General features: G+C 40.7%; 1 protein-coding gene across 1 annotated transcript in view; it reads right to left on the bottom strand.

The window, feature by feature from the left end:
• The window catches only part of AGMO (alkylglycerol monooxygenase), a 198427-nt gene extending 195137 nt beyond the window's left edge, over positions 1-3290 (bottom strand). The window contains 2 exon segments of the mRNA XM_050890926.1: positions 3045-3137; positions 3139-3290. Coding sequence (XP_050746883.1) covers positions 3045-3137; positions 3139-3290 — 245 coding nt within the window.
• Between the last annotated feature and the right edge of the window lie 12187 nt (positions 3291-15477).

Below are 15477 nucleotides of genomic sequence, written 5' to 3'. Positions count from 1 at the left end.
TCTTTAGGCTTGCAAAAGCAGAGAGTAAATAGAAAAGAAAAACAGTGATTATTAAATTTAAAGATTTAATTTTGGGGCTCTCAGCAAAAGGAACAGTGCTCTCTTCCTGACTCTGACTCATGAAAGTCTTTACTGAGCACAAGTGATAATTTCAGAACGTAGCAAGGAGCAAAGTGAAGTTGTTCTTGTTCATGAAAACCGTATTTGGCAAGCAAAAAGCAGCACTCCATCTGCCCATCTGTAGATTATGAGAGAATCAAAAAAAACAGAGCATGCAGAGCATAATCTTATATCCGTAGCAAAGAGGATGCTCGTGAAAGGACAGGGCAAGCATCAACATACATTGTAAGAGTCAGGACGTTCTGCCCTGGAGAAAGAAAATTGATTATACTTTCTCTTCTCTTCCTAGAAATACGGGAAAGTCAAGGGTTTCAAATTCTACATGACAAAAGCTCGCACAAAAATAAATTCTATGATTGTGGTCCAGGATTTGGACCCCTTTTCCCAGAATTTTGGACATTAGTTGGAAGGGTGACTTTTCCCTGGGCACTACTGCAGATCTTTGCTACTAGTCACTGGTAGCTGATCAGCTCATGTTTTAAACAGGACTTGTGGCCTTCACATACAGCTCTGCCAACATACAGAGCATGATGCAGGGACTGGGAGCTGTCCTGCCTCTGAAAATGGAAGTAATATAACCGCAGCCAGAACATACACAAGTTAAGCTAAGTTATTCTCTTCTCAAAATCAGAGCTGCTTCACCCACTGCTGTCATTTGCTGCCCAGATGTAACAGCACAGCTGACCCTAGCTCAAAGGAGCTACTCCTATGAAGTGCATATATTTTGTAAATCACCGAAGTGCTCAATTTTGCAGATCACTAAAAGCATGAATATTTGAGCGAATTAGGAGGTTCTGCCGCCTGCCTAATGTTGGAAGGTGCATACCCCCCCAGCTGTAGCCATGCGATCTAATGTACTAGAAATACCTTCATCCACCTGATACACGATAGATCACAGAGCTGAGATCTAAATCCCGCTTCTATACAGTGTCTCAGAAAAAAGCCAAACAAATGAACACTGTTTAGGAGGACACTAATGTAATCAGTAGTTTGTTTCACACCCGCATCATCATTACTGTCTTTTAGAGTGAATTATTTGAGCTGAGTCCTTCATTTATTACCAGCTCTACACTAGAAATGTTTTGTTCTGTGTTGGGCTCAGACATCCACTTTTGTATTTGTACCAACTCAAGGGGTCACCACTCCAAGCCCCCCTTGAATGACTCATCAGGCCACTATTAAATCTAGCCCTGCTGTATCCAATGGATCTGCTCCTCTTGCAATTGTTCCCTAAACAGTCCAAGAGAAGCTGCCAGACTAGTAGGTCAAATAAACAATGACAAGCAGCTGGAGAGGGACTGTAGATAGTTACCTTCTGCCCACAAACACATGGCCAGAAGAAGAGGTGTGAACACTGCCTAAGCTCAGACCAAAGCCATAGAGTTAAGACAGTTACACCACTAAAAGACTTTTACACACCCACCTAACCAAGCATTAAAAGATCTGTTCTGGCAATAAATGCACTAGGAGGGGATTCTAGTACAACTAACCCAAGATGGCAATTATAGGAAAGTATAACCGTAACGGGAAACCTTTTTTTAGTGTAGTTTTTTTGCGAGGTATATATTCCCTTACAAACTTATCACAATGGTGCTCTACAACAGCAGAAGCCTGCAGGCACTTTTGTAATGCGAAGAAGTATTAAGAATCCTTCCACAAACTTTTACAGCTGTGTGCCCAGTAAAAGAAATTCCAGGTTTGGCCGAGGTCTGAGCTGAATATTGCACAGGTCTGCACAGGAGAAGAAAGCCCAGGGATGTTAGGGAATGCTGCTGGCAAGAAAGTGAATGATACTCGGCTGGAAATGTGGCAACACTAAAAGGGATTGAGATAGGCAACAGATAGAGCTGGAGCGAGAGATCAGCTGACTAGGCAAAACTGTCAAGCTCTAGGCAGTCTTCCTCAAACATGACACTATAGCTTAGTTGCAAAATGCCTCTGAGGAAAGCAGTCCATCGACCAGACACTGCATGCACAGGCTGGGTTTGCAGCAGCTGTCTGCTTACCCTATCCAAAAGGGCAATGTTTGCTGATAACAGCCATCAGCAAGGGGCTGCTGCATACTACGACTCCCAGAAAGCTGCCGACAGTGCCGCACTGCTCTGCGCAACCGATGACACCCCCATTGCAGCCCAATAGCAGCTGCTGCACAGCAGTCCAAGGCTTCCCTGGCAGGGGAGCTAGTCAGAACTACCAGAACTCATATAAAAAGTGTGGATCTTCAGTGAAGCTGGACTGAATTTACTTTGACAAGGGTAAAACAGTGTTTATCTGCTGTCTCCATGAAAAGCTCACATCGGTTGCAGGTTCAGCAGGAGCAGAGTGCCAAGATATGTGCAATAGGTAGGACAGAAGGGAGCAAAGGTACCTTCATGGAAGTGGATAAGCTGGCAGGGCAGGAGGGGAGGGAGGGATATGCTGCTGCCTGCTGACAAGGGAGTTCTCACCCCTGACCTCTGTACTCTTGCCTTGGAGCTTTAGGAGACAGCACTGTCCCAACATAAATATTTGTTCTCAATTCTCTTAAACAATCTTTATTTTTTATTTTAAATAGAAATTTTTATTTTTCTTTCTTTGACTGAGCTTGTAGCACTCGCCTTAAGGGCACAGAGACCTGACTTTTTGCTTGCTTTAAGAACCGTAATAGCCAAACACAGCATCACATTTTCTGGTTTACTCAGTTCAGTTTGCTGTCTCTATATCCAGCAGCACTGACAATCTGAACAATGTTAGCATCAACCCTCAGATATTTGGGGTCCTTCTCTGAAAACTTTAGCTCCTCGTACCAGGAGAAAGCATCTGAGCCTTCATTTAAAACACATTAGAGTGCACGGTTACATAGGCAGCTTGCAGACAGAGAGCCCAGGAGTGAAAGCGGTCAGAGGAAGACAAGGTATTTGATCTTAATTTAGGTGCCCTTTCGCGGACCTCGTTTCCTTGGGCCGCCCGCGGCTTTTGAAAAAAGGCAGGCGGCAGCTGCGCGCAGGGTGGGCGGAGGGGACGGCGAAGGATGCTGCGAGGGGAAGGGAGGGGACTCTCACCTTCTCCACGTAGTCGGGCACCTCCTCCACCGTGCGGAAGGAGCTCTCGCCGGGCGGCAGCGCGTAGAAGAGAGCGCGGAGCTGCTGCCCCGGCGCGGTCGCCCGGGGGCCTCCCGCCTCGCTGCCCATGGCCCGGCTGCCCTCCGCTCCGCTCCGCGCCGCCGCTGCAGGTGCGCTGACAGCGGGGAGCTCCCGCCCTCCCTTCCCCGCACCGCGGCGGCGCCGGCTCCCGGGCGCGGCGCGGCGCAGCGCTCGGGCTTTTAACTGCGCCCGGCGGCCTTGCTTCGCTTCCCCGTGGCGCTGGGGGGCTTGAAGGCTGCTTTGGGGAAAGCCTCGGATTTCTTCTTTCGCTTTGAATCGGGCTGCTTTGGGGGGTTTCTTCGTTTGGTTTTGGTTTGGGTTTTTTTCCCCGTGTCATCACGTGCATGGCCCACTTCCCGGAGTCAAGAGGAGGCCCTGGCACACCTGCCCGCTGCACGGCCCACTTCCCTTCTCACCCTCAAGAAAATCTCTTAACAGCAGAGCTCAAGCTATCCTTTTTCACTTTTAGACAGGTTTCCACACACACACAAATATTGCTCAGGTTTTGACTTCTGCGTAAAAAGCAGGATTTTATAAAATTAAAATGTTAAGGGTTTTGAGAAACAAACTGAAGTGTGCTTGCTGGCTCCTTTGTTCAGCTGTATGGGTCAGTCTAGCACTCTTCCCATTAAAAGTTTTTGGTTTTTAAACTTTCAGAAGGGCTTATCACAGCTTAATTTTATATAGCTCCAATTAACATGACTATATTAAAGGTAGCCTCTAGGAGCCATCTATTGTGCTTTCATTTACAAAGGAATGAAAACTAGGGAAATAAATACAGAGAAACAGTGAAAACAAATGTATGCTAGATCCTTGTAGAAAATGACTTAAAAATGGGAGTAAGGACAGGCTTTGTACATTCAGGCCTTTGGTCTGAAGCTCAGGAGCATGCATTTCCCTGTCAAATGTTTGTCAATCACACTTGCTATGTTTGGCATTAGTACAAATAATAAGCTTTGTGATAAAATAGATTAGCCAGAAATAAAATAACACAATGTCCCAACAACCCCTTCATCTCAAACGTTCAGTTCCACTTACGGTCTTTGCAGAAGAAATGGACTGTAAATCCTGCTGTAAAGGATTTTGCCACAATTTAAATCCTGCCAGTCATTAAGAAAAACTTTCTACTTTCAATCAACCCTTCATTTTGGAAAGGAACTATGACAGGGAATTTCAGCTGAAGTTTCTGTTTAGAAAAAGAAACATGTAGAAATTGACATTAAAATAATTGAAATAATGCACATTTGTGATGTTTGTATTAAATATGTTGCCATTTAAACAACAGCGGGGGGGTAGATTTAAACAATATTCTGCAGTTTGAATAATGTAACAATACTGTAGTGCAGGACTGTCAGAAAATTACTGGAAGTACCAATAAAAATATTTTACTTCAAGCTGAACAAAGCACAAATATTTTAAAATGGTGTTAATGGTGAAATAGATTTGGGCACTCTCTTAATATGTATAGTTTATACTAGTACTTTAAGTAAAAATTAATAAACTTATTAAAATGCTTTAAAATTACATCCTAGTGTTCTCAACTTCAATATTGATTTGTGGTAATCTGAGGTTCTTGCAGAACTCTAGTTCTTCTAAAACCTGAATTCTAACTTCTAAAATCTGAATTTATCTAAATAAAAATTCCAAATTTACTCAAAATCACACAAATCAACAGCATTCTGACCAGATCTTCATTGCAGACAATGACATATGGTAGAAAATAATGTTTACTTTTTCATTTAGATTAGCCTAAGTATTTCTATGGCATTACTCTAGCGTTCAAGCTCCTTGAACTCACCCTAACCTCAGCCACACCATCCCAGCAGGCCACCCTGTGCCCTTCATTGCTCTGGTGCTGGTGTTCATCTTGCTCCACTATCAGCTCGCAGAGTTAAAATCCCACCAATACTTAATCCCAGAAAAAAATGTTATCAGTGAACAGTATCATCTGGGGACCACTCGGGGCGGTGAGAAGAAGGATTAGCAGGGCAAGGGAGCCCATGGCCACGCAAAGTGAGACATTTTGGGTACCGTGGACCCACTACCTCATATCACACCATTCTGGGAAATAAGAGAATCCATCAGTTTTTTGGGACTCTATGCTTTCTTAAACATTATTATTTTGGACTCCCATTTCAGTGTAAATTAGCACACAAGTATCACCGTACTGAAATTCTTGTTTTTAAAACTAAAGGAAAGAATTTGGACTTGATTATGCCTCACAGGGGAAACAGATGGGTTGTGTTTTCCAGCTTCTGTGTCCAAGGAAAAATAGATGATAGTACTACAATAGCTACACCTCTGGTGAGGAGAACAATTTTAAATCTTATCTGGAGCACCTATGAGTTTTAGACAAGCTTCAGTAATCTGGCTGTACAAATGTAGCTGCTGTTGTCTCTTTAAGCCTTGAAAATTAGCATGCAGTTTCCAGTGCTCTCTCTTTTCTTTGTTAAGAAAGGAACAGAAAATAAAGCATCCAAAAATGTTGCTTTAGTGGAAGCTCTAACACTCTACCAGACAATGCTCCCTCCATTCAGTGACCTTGCAGAATTTTTTTTGCAAGAGTTGATTTTGTTTTTAATTATTTTATTTTCTGCAAACAGTTAAATAACCTACTTTTTTTTCTTTTTACAACAAAAAAATAGAAAAGTAGATATGTCCCATCCTATGCTGCCATCAAAAACGCAGAAGGATGTTCTGTCTAGAGACTGGGATTCTGCTGTTGACTAGTAGATCGTTCCAGTAACTAAGGCAACAAAAGCCTCTGTTCTACTTAGAGGAAATTGGGGAGCTGCCCTAACATGATCTGTAGGTGGATCATATTTTGTTTTCTCTAAAGAACTCCATCCCACCCACTTCATGAACAGAGAAGGCCCAGACGCTTCCTGTTTGGGTCTCTCTGAGCCAAAACCAGCACTAACTAATAAACTCATAAAGGGAATTAGGGCAGGTTGAAATTGGGATGGGCAATAGTCTGCCTTGGCAATCATTCACAGCAAAATGAATCATATCCAGAACCGAGCTGGGCTTAGTATGCTCTATTTATGTAGTACTATCTTTGAATATAGAAACACTTTAAATGAGTACATTGTGATGAGCAGATGTCAGAATTTTTTTGTATCACTACTCCAGGTATTCAGCACCTATATTCCCGTTTGGCAGTGGATGTCATTAGGGAAGCACTAAATGCATCAGTGTTATTATAAAACGGATATTACGAAATATTTTGAACATTGTCTTTGCCGGTGATAAACCCTACATCATACAGTACCTTCTTAAAAAAATATTAGTGTTTATTTGTTCATGTTATATAAGCTATATGTATTAATACACAATTCTTAATAACAGCATAATACTGACTCCAGAAACCTGAAGACAGGGATGTTTTGCATATTAATCAACGTCATGCCATGCACTTAGCCACTTATTGCTAACTTTCCATTTCTTCTATGCAGGACTGCTACCCCTACAACAGTGCTCGTATATGATCATTCTAAATTATTTAGTTCAGTGTGACTTGTCAACAAAATCAATTTATTCGAGGGTTGCCAAGATATCCAGAGAAAATAATATACCCTTCAGGCAGCCTGTTGGGGAAACTTACTGTGATAAATGTACATACTAGTCTTCGAACTTTATCCTCTATGTTTATTTGTTGTTATCATCTATTCTTGATCCTATAGCAGGATTGTTTTTTAAACGGTGATATGTCTGATATCTTTCTTCTTTCTCTGACAGAGAAAATTTTTTTTTATTATTCTTAAAATTCCTTATCTTCCTTCTACTGTCCCCTAGTGTATTGACCATGGGAATCATTTGCACCTTAGACTCTGGTCCCCTACTTAGCTGAGCCAGGTGCTGACTTTCTGCTGGAAAATGGGTGGGCAGCACTGCTCTCTCCCTCCTTCTAACAGACTTCCTCCACCATTTACCTTGCCCTGGCAGAGACTGACAGGATTCCTCCATCAGTTGATTCACCTCACAAACTCACATAGCAAGAAATTAAGCCAGAAAAGAAATAGTTTTACATTTTTCTACTGCTCTAGTGAGCTAAGTGGCTCATGAGAGGATCCAGGGAGTGCAGGAGCTGGCATGAAAGCCCAGGAGAAAGAGGGCAAGACCACACAGCTACAAACCAGAGATGGGAGAATGAGGTGGAAACAGGACTTCTTCATTTCAGCAGCAGCAAGTTATTAGATCAACTGAACAGCTCATGGAGTCACTGCCTCCTGTGCATTTGCCAAAAATATGGCTTCCGCAGGCTATCATATGTCAGCATGCAACTACATCCAAACAGTTGACGCTTCCTTTACATCAGCACTTCAGTAAGTGCCTTTTTCAAACTTATCCTTTTTTTCAGGAAGGCCAGTCTCTAGCAGGATGGAATTTTTTTTTTAATTTGCCTATTCACATAACTGTATATGTTATATACTGCATTTTATGGATGGATTTTGGCTGGACAGGAAAGCTCCCTGGTACTCCATGTTCTAGCTGGCACACATGGATGGGGTCATGGGGCATCTTCTGGAAGGAGAAGAAGATGGTGCTCTCCGTGGGTTCCACAAGGGACCATTAGGCTGCAAGGAAGCCAGGAGGGGATAGTTTGAGAGGTGTAGCAGATGAAAGATGTAGCATGAAATGAGGAGGCAGGGGCCTGATCAGGAAGAGGACAACAGTGGCTCAGAGCTGCAGGAGGGAGATTCTCCTGGAGACCAGAGGAGCTTTGCAGAGGTTGCTGCAACCCAGAAAACCAGCTGAGATTTCAAGCTGAGACACACAAAGTCTGAAAGTAATGGCTCACCCTGTTAGGACACAGTGAGCAGCAGGGGAGTTGGCATTCATGCTCTCTATTTTTATTAGTCCTTAAACAGCAAAACCTCAGTTTTCTGTATTTCAGAAGCTACTTCGGTTTAGTTTCTATTCTAATAAAACAATGTTAGAGATAGAAAACCCTTTTGGTGTGGTTGCTATGCCGACTGCAAGGAAGACAGGCAGGGAGGTTCATCCTGAAGCTCTGACTAATTTGGGGGAGCCAATCACAAGCAGAAAGCCCTCTAACATGTTTGCATGTTAGCCGTCTTGACCAGTGCTGTAATGGCAAGAAGTTCCCAAGAGAGCCTAAGTAGTGGTTTCAGCCCTCCCCCAATTCAGCTGCATGTTGTGCACTCTCAGAACTTGCCTTGTGCAAGACCTGGTGGTCATTAGACGCTGTACTGAGCCGTTTTAACATGCTCCATCAGCAGAAAAAAATAGCCCAACAAAACAAAATGCTAAAACTGGCTTGAGCTGTTCTGGACTGAAGTCAAGACAGGCATTCACAACAGAAAGGATGATCAGGACGACGTGGTAGTCTAGACTCTACCCTGCTGAGGAAAGCTTGGGAATTTCAGAATATCAGACTTATCTCGGTATCTCATGTCTAAGCTCTGTAGAAAGATTTGTCAATAAACAGGCATGTGGTCTGACTAAATGCTTGTTCATCCTCTGTCTGCATGCCTCATTGCCTGGGCTGTTCAGCTGCCCATGGGTGGGCTCCTAGGCTGTCCCATCTATTGGGTGTTCAGCTACCAATCTGCTTAAGAGGTGAACTCTTAATTATTAGGTCAGTTATTGGCACTGCCTGAAGTTGGCTTCTTGGGCTGCTTATCTCTGCACAACCTGGAACAGCTCCAAGAAGCTGCTTTTAAGCCATGAGCAGCCCCACACTAGCTGACTCGGTTATGCCTGGTTCTGATGCAGACAACATAGCTGCCTAATGAGTCAGGAAGCAGCCATCAGGGTACTCAGGCAGGCTGAAAAATAAGGCAGAAACTCTTTAAGGGTATTTTTGTAATTTTTTTTCCAGCATTTGCTGCTCTTGAAATACTTTAACCTTTTGTTCCTACGGATGAAAAATGTTTTTTGTTTTTTTGGTGGAAGAGGGGATGGGAGTTACTGGAAAAACAAATTCCATCTTCAAGGCAGGCCTATCAAATAACTTTAGAAGAACAGCCTGCCCACCTGTTGTGAGTGTTTCCAAATTTTATTTGGCATGCTCTGCTGTGCAATTTCTTGCACTTTTATTTCTGAAATCTTATTTTAGTTTAATTTATTAGGAACACCAGGGTTCAAGTTGCTGCATGCTATGACCTACATGGTATGTCAGCATTATATAGCTTACAACCTCAAATTCAGGGTAGATATCTTACACATCAAGATCATTTGATCAGACATGTTATAACCTATTTAATAGGTCTTTGTACTATCTGACCAGTGATTATTACTGTTTATTTGTTGTCACCAGAATAGTCTCTTTCATATTTTTGAATTAGGAGCATATGAATATCAACACTAGGTAGATCCAAAGTTATGAAACATCTCATTACATGAGCTATAGCACATGCCACTTTAGTGCATGTGTGCAGGCAGGAATCATTTGGTTCATTTCTGAGTGGAAGCATAGGAAGTACCACCTTTCAAGCAAGACTAACCAAAACACTGATTTTTTTTTTTTTTTTTATCATGAAGAACAGTCCTAGAGAATGATAAAGATTATGGACATATATCTGAACTTCAACAGAAAGACAGTTGTCATAAATTGACACTGAACATCTTTTTAAAGATATATTCCGGTACCAGCAGCACATGTACTCGATAAAAATCACTGGGTAATATTTTGAAGCTTGAGATCTTCAAGCATCATCTGGCCTTAAATCAACTATTTTTCTCTTGTCATGAGGAACAGGGAATAATTTCTTTTTCCTAGGAAAATCACATACTTACTATTTCTTCATAGCCTGCAAATCCCTAGTCCTTGAGGGAGAGATTATTTTCTGTGGATGACTCCCTTAAATAAACTACAGTGAGTTATAAATGTTGAGTGTAATTAATCCATTTGAACAAAGTGAAAAGAGTAAAATGCTTAGCTACCAAAGGTGGTAGAACACCTCTGGGAAGGTGGAAATCCCCTTTTCTTTTCTTCTAATGAATAAGTTACCTGGGCTTCTGGCAGGCAACAAGCCTCCTGTGCCAGTAAGCCTGGTAGGAGATGGACACTGCCACCCCCCCACCCCCCAAAGGGAGTCTACAGCCACTGTTCCCTGCCACTCCAGAGCTAGTGCTCACATCTGGTCCAGGTGCCTCTGTGCTCCCCCCCTTAGTAGAGTTTGTTCCCCTTCCTTGCCTTTGAGCCACTGCATCAATACTGCAAATTCAGGCCTGAGGGCAAAGAAGGAGCCTTCCTCCTGCTGCCCCGAGTCCCAAGCTGCCAGCCTCCTCCACCCAGGGAGTCTCCATCCACCACTCATCCACAAGTAGCCTCTCGCTCTCCTTCCTTTGGTACATCCTGCAGCTCATGCTGCTCCAGGGGCTCTGTGAAGACCCTGTCCATCACCTGCTTGTCATCCTTGAAGCTACACAGTCACACACTTCCTCCCACTGCTCCCTTCTTACCCAGTGCCTAAGTACCTCTGCCAAAGCACAACTCCCACTGTCAGACCACCCCAGGAAGAAGCACCAAGTGCTTCCTACAGCCCAAACCTGCATAAGGGCATCCTTCATTGCTCCAGTACTTTTGATGCACTCCAGGTAATTTATCTGTCACGTGTTGAGGACCAAACCTTACAATATTGTGCAATCCCATCCTACCTGGAGACATTCCAGCATGCTCTTCACACCCCAGCTGCTCTCTAATTGCCAAAATACCTACTAGCTGAAGTCCTACTGACCTAAATAGGTTCTTTCCTAATCAGCAATCAGATAAAGACAGAAGCTGCAGGCCCTTTTTAATCAACAGTGTCCCTTTCAGAAGGTAACTGACTGAAGCTGTTAGCTCCAGAAGGCCCTGGAAGCTTTCAGAAACAACTAAAAGCTGAAATTTGGACTGAAGAAAAATTAAAACAAAACCAGAGCAAAAACTAATTAGTAAATACAAAAAAATCTGCAAATAACTGTTGGGGGGAAAAAATGCTATGAAAAAAACCTTAAAGGAAAGCAAGCAAGTGAAAATTCATAGAAACCCTGAAGTTTCTGGAATATTTGAAATCTAGAGCAGAAATGTAGTTAGAGGTCCTGGTACAAGGTAGCATATGATGAGGTAATTGAAGACTACTGTAATGCATAAGCACTGGAACTGTCTGTTAAACTTTAGGATAAATGTTTTCAATCTTTGAGTGCTTTTCATTTTGCAAGCTTGAAGTTCATTTCATGCCCCACACTTTTTAATATAGTATGAAAAGCAAGAATAACTCTAAAAGTTATTTGAGAAAATAAATGATTGAAATGAGTATGATCAATCAAATTACAAGTAATATATATGTCACATTTTACCATAGCAAAAGTTTTTTTTTGCTTTTTTTATTGTCCTCTTTTCATTTATATTCATCATATAAAAAGATAAATGAATTTCATTTATGCATACACATCACTGAGGAAAAAAAGACTATCCACTACAAAATTCACTTACAAAATGTCTATTTTTTCCTCCTTCATTCTAGTTCCAAAATTTAGTTCTCCATATATTCATGAATGTTTCTAATCTCTCTTTATGTTCAGGGAATGAAATAGGCTTCAAATTTGTATGTCATAAGTATGGAATGTATTCCCTGATATTTAGTTGTGGGGAATCCTTCCAGTGTTACAGAGTAACTTATACAGCAGCTGTGATCAAGATGTCTGTAAGGTTTTCTTTGCTGTGCTGTTTACCTGTTCTGAAACACTTACTGGGTTAATATCTGAGCCAAAGCCCAATCAGAATAGTAAGATTTGTGTGTATGTGTAGTGTTTTGGAGGATGCTTAGGGGTTTGTTGTTTTTTGTGGCATTTTTTCAAGATAGTGGGAGACAAAATAGTGGAAAATTAGAAAAAGATTTGCAAGAGTCCAGATGCAACTATCAAGGTCAGTTCTGTCTACTTATAGTAGGTTTGCAATGAATCAACTCCATAATTTTGACATGAATCATCTCTCTAGCCTTTAAGAGACTGATGAGCTACCTGGGGAATGCATGTTCATTCTTAAAAGATTACGAAATCTAGCACAATCTGAATAGTCAATCTGAATAAAGCAATACGATTTATAAAATACATTATTTTGCATTTTTCAGTTTCAAAAAAAAATTACAGTGACCTCGCAACTCTCTATAGTTACTAGTAAATTGGTGAAGATTTTCTACCACGGTTCTCAGTCGGTAAAACTGCTGTTGACATGTTTGAGCCATTTCTGTAACATCGTTAGTCTTTTGGGCCACAGAGAGGTATATCTTTGGATTTGGAATGCAGTGAGAGGAAGGGATGGGATGGGAAGTGGGGAAACCGAGAATAAACACAGACTTTCCTCTACCAACTCTTCAGAATTCAGAGAAGAAAGTTAATATTAACTTCAGACTCTCTTTGAGAAATGCCACTGAATATGGGTGGAGCTTTGGAGTCAGGGTGTTGTCACAAAGCTAAAGGAATTTGAAACATATTGATCTATGTTTCCAGTTTAGCTCTCAATATTTTTTTGCCTTCATATTTTTTCAGCTTTTTTACCTTTCAACCTCAGCAAACCCTGGCTTTTACTCTAATGTAGTGAGCAAAGAAAATTGTCAATGAAAAGGCTTCTTAGAGGATTCTCTCCCTTTTTTCTGTGGTTTTTTTTTCTCTGCTAGACACTAGATGTAATGATCACATACAGATCTGTATTTGCTTTAGCATTACAATACTGTAGCTGACATTAGGATCTGCAATGAGACATTTGGTGTGTAATTCTGAACTACCAGGTATGCGAATAGTGTGTAAAATGTTGCAATCTGTCACATCCAGTCATTCTGCTCCAGTGAAGAACATTCCTACATAAACTTCCTCCACAGACATCTTGTCTTACTGATACTGTCATATTAAAAATGTCCTGGACCTTATGCGAACTGGCATTTCGGAAGCTGAGACTTTTATTTTTATTTGCCCAAATAAGAAGGGGCATAATCTCTACATTGTTTTTTCTTGGCTATTTTGGGCAACTGAAATTCTCTGATTTGTTCCATTGCTCACATAAGTACTTAATCTAATTTTGTTTTTCTGAATCACTATGTGGGATGTCTAAGCCACTGCAGTAGTGTGAAGACAAACCAAAATTTTATCAATTTCCTAATTTAAACAAAAAATGAAATATGAAAGTAACATTCTAACTCAGAACATTATATATATATATGTTCTCTACAAGTTTCAATTTTGCTTTGTAAATGTTTTCTTTGGTGATGATTTTGTTATGATCAGGTTCACTTTGCAACTTTATTTAGGGTGAAAACTAATTTCAAATATCAAATTTTCCACAGAACAAGAATTATATTTTCCAAAAAGTTCACAGATTGAGTACTCTATAATCATAGAAATATCATAGATATAATAGATAAAATCTCTGAAGAGTTCTGATGAATCAGGTTAATTAAATTCAGAGGAATGATTTGTTTCATGTCAGATATGTCACTAAGTCTTCACTTGATTTTGTAACTCACAAGCACACAAAAAAAGATCTTAAATGTCCTTAAAAATAAGATATCCTTATTGCCTTGAGCATCACAGCATCACTTGTAAAATGAAATCTCACGTTTTATGCCAGGGTAGGACATGCTTGTACTTGAATTGGAGAAGATCGGTGTGGGAACTGAGCTGATGATTAATTTTTTTCCACACGTTGTCTTCCTTTCTTTGCATTTGAGAGATACAATGCCCAGGCATGATTTTATTGATGCTAGTCTGGGGAATTTGCCATTACTCAGTTGATATGTGAGACATATCTGCCAATTCATAGTTACTAAAGTCACAGATTGTATTTTATATAAGTAATCGTTGCAGTCATATTTGGCTTTCCCAATTCACTTTAAAAAAAAAAAAAAAATCTACACATTGTTTTCCTTCCAGATAGGTGAAATTAAAAAACAGAGGAGTGAAACCCAGTTTCACTGGGTTTGTGTAATTGCAGTAATAAAAGCGGTGCTAAGTAAGCAAACTGCAGTTGCAGTTAGATACATCGTTATTCACATTCACTTCTTCCATTGTCATTCTCTGAATTGTTACACAGCTGTGAAGTTTCACCCTAGAGAGAGCTGCACAGCAGTGATAGGCAAAAATGGGGATAATAGGTGCTTATGGTTTGCATAAAGCTGCATATACCTTTCAGCATGATTCTTTAGATGCCAGTTTAAATACCTGGATGATAATATCTTTTGCTGTCAAAATTTCTGACAAACCTATATCTGCCTTGGTCCTCAGAGCTTTATCAGACTCATCAAAGATGACTCCAAAAGGACTGTTCAGTGAAAGAGCCTTTTTTTATACCGTTGTGATTTTCTGCTATTCTGAGGCAGTGGAAGGTGTTTGCACATATCTTGCAAATGTCTAGGAGACTATAGTCTCCTGCTAGAATTAAAATAAATCTGTGTAACGAACTGTCAAATGCTATATTCACAAAGTCATTCAAAAGGCCATTGTAGGATGGACTCAGTCACAAAGTTACGGCTTCATCTTCATTTAATCCATAATGTGAGCAGGTATGGGATGGATTTTAGCCATTAATGCATTACAGCACAGGAACAATTTCAGTGCAATTTTCAGCTTTGTTTTCCTTTCTTTCTAATCAAAATGTGTTTGTCTACGCCTCTCTTCTGTAAATTTAATGAAGAACCCACTCAAACAAGTAAATACTGGGATTTTGATAGGTATTCAGCCTGGGCCAAGAAAGGAGTTTAGGGTCTTTTGGTTTTGTTGTGCAATGAAATGTCAATGGTATATTTCAATAAACGTATTCATACAAAGTCTGCTTTTAATTTCACGAGATCCTAACTCCAGCTTCATCAGGCTTATCTTCGTGCCATTGCTGGGTCTTTAATTCTTCTTTTGTTAGTCTCTTAAGAGTCCGTATAACTTTTAACAGGAATCTGGCTGAGCCAAAAAGGAAATCATCTCAATAATGCTGCATGCCAGTGCTTTGTGTACATCTCATTATCGCAATATGCTAAGTCAGTCAGAGGCTAAGCATGATATTGAAAACACAAGAGGAAGTCCTTATGAAAGTAAAACTGTTCTTCGTAGTAGAAGACTGGTAGTTCAAAATCATCCAGATGTCTCAGGCTTGATCAAAAATGTAACAGCGCTAGATACTCATTTACTTACAGGACTGCTCTTTATCTCAGTGTCATATCAATCTATTGTAAATATTTTGTCAAGTGTTCTGCATAAGGCTGGGGAGAAAGTTGGATTACTTTCATCACTGATAAAGCAA

Source organism: Gymnogyps californianus, chromosome 2 (genome assembly GCF_018139145.2).
Source record: "Gymnogyps californianus isolate 813 chromosome 2, ASM1813914v2, whole genome shotgun sequence".
NCBI lineage: Eukaryota > Metazoa > Chordata > Aves > Accipitriformes > Cathartidae > Gymnogyps > Gymnogyps californianus.
This window is presented reverse-complemented; position numbering and strand designations above follow the sequence as displayed.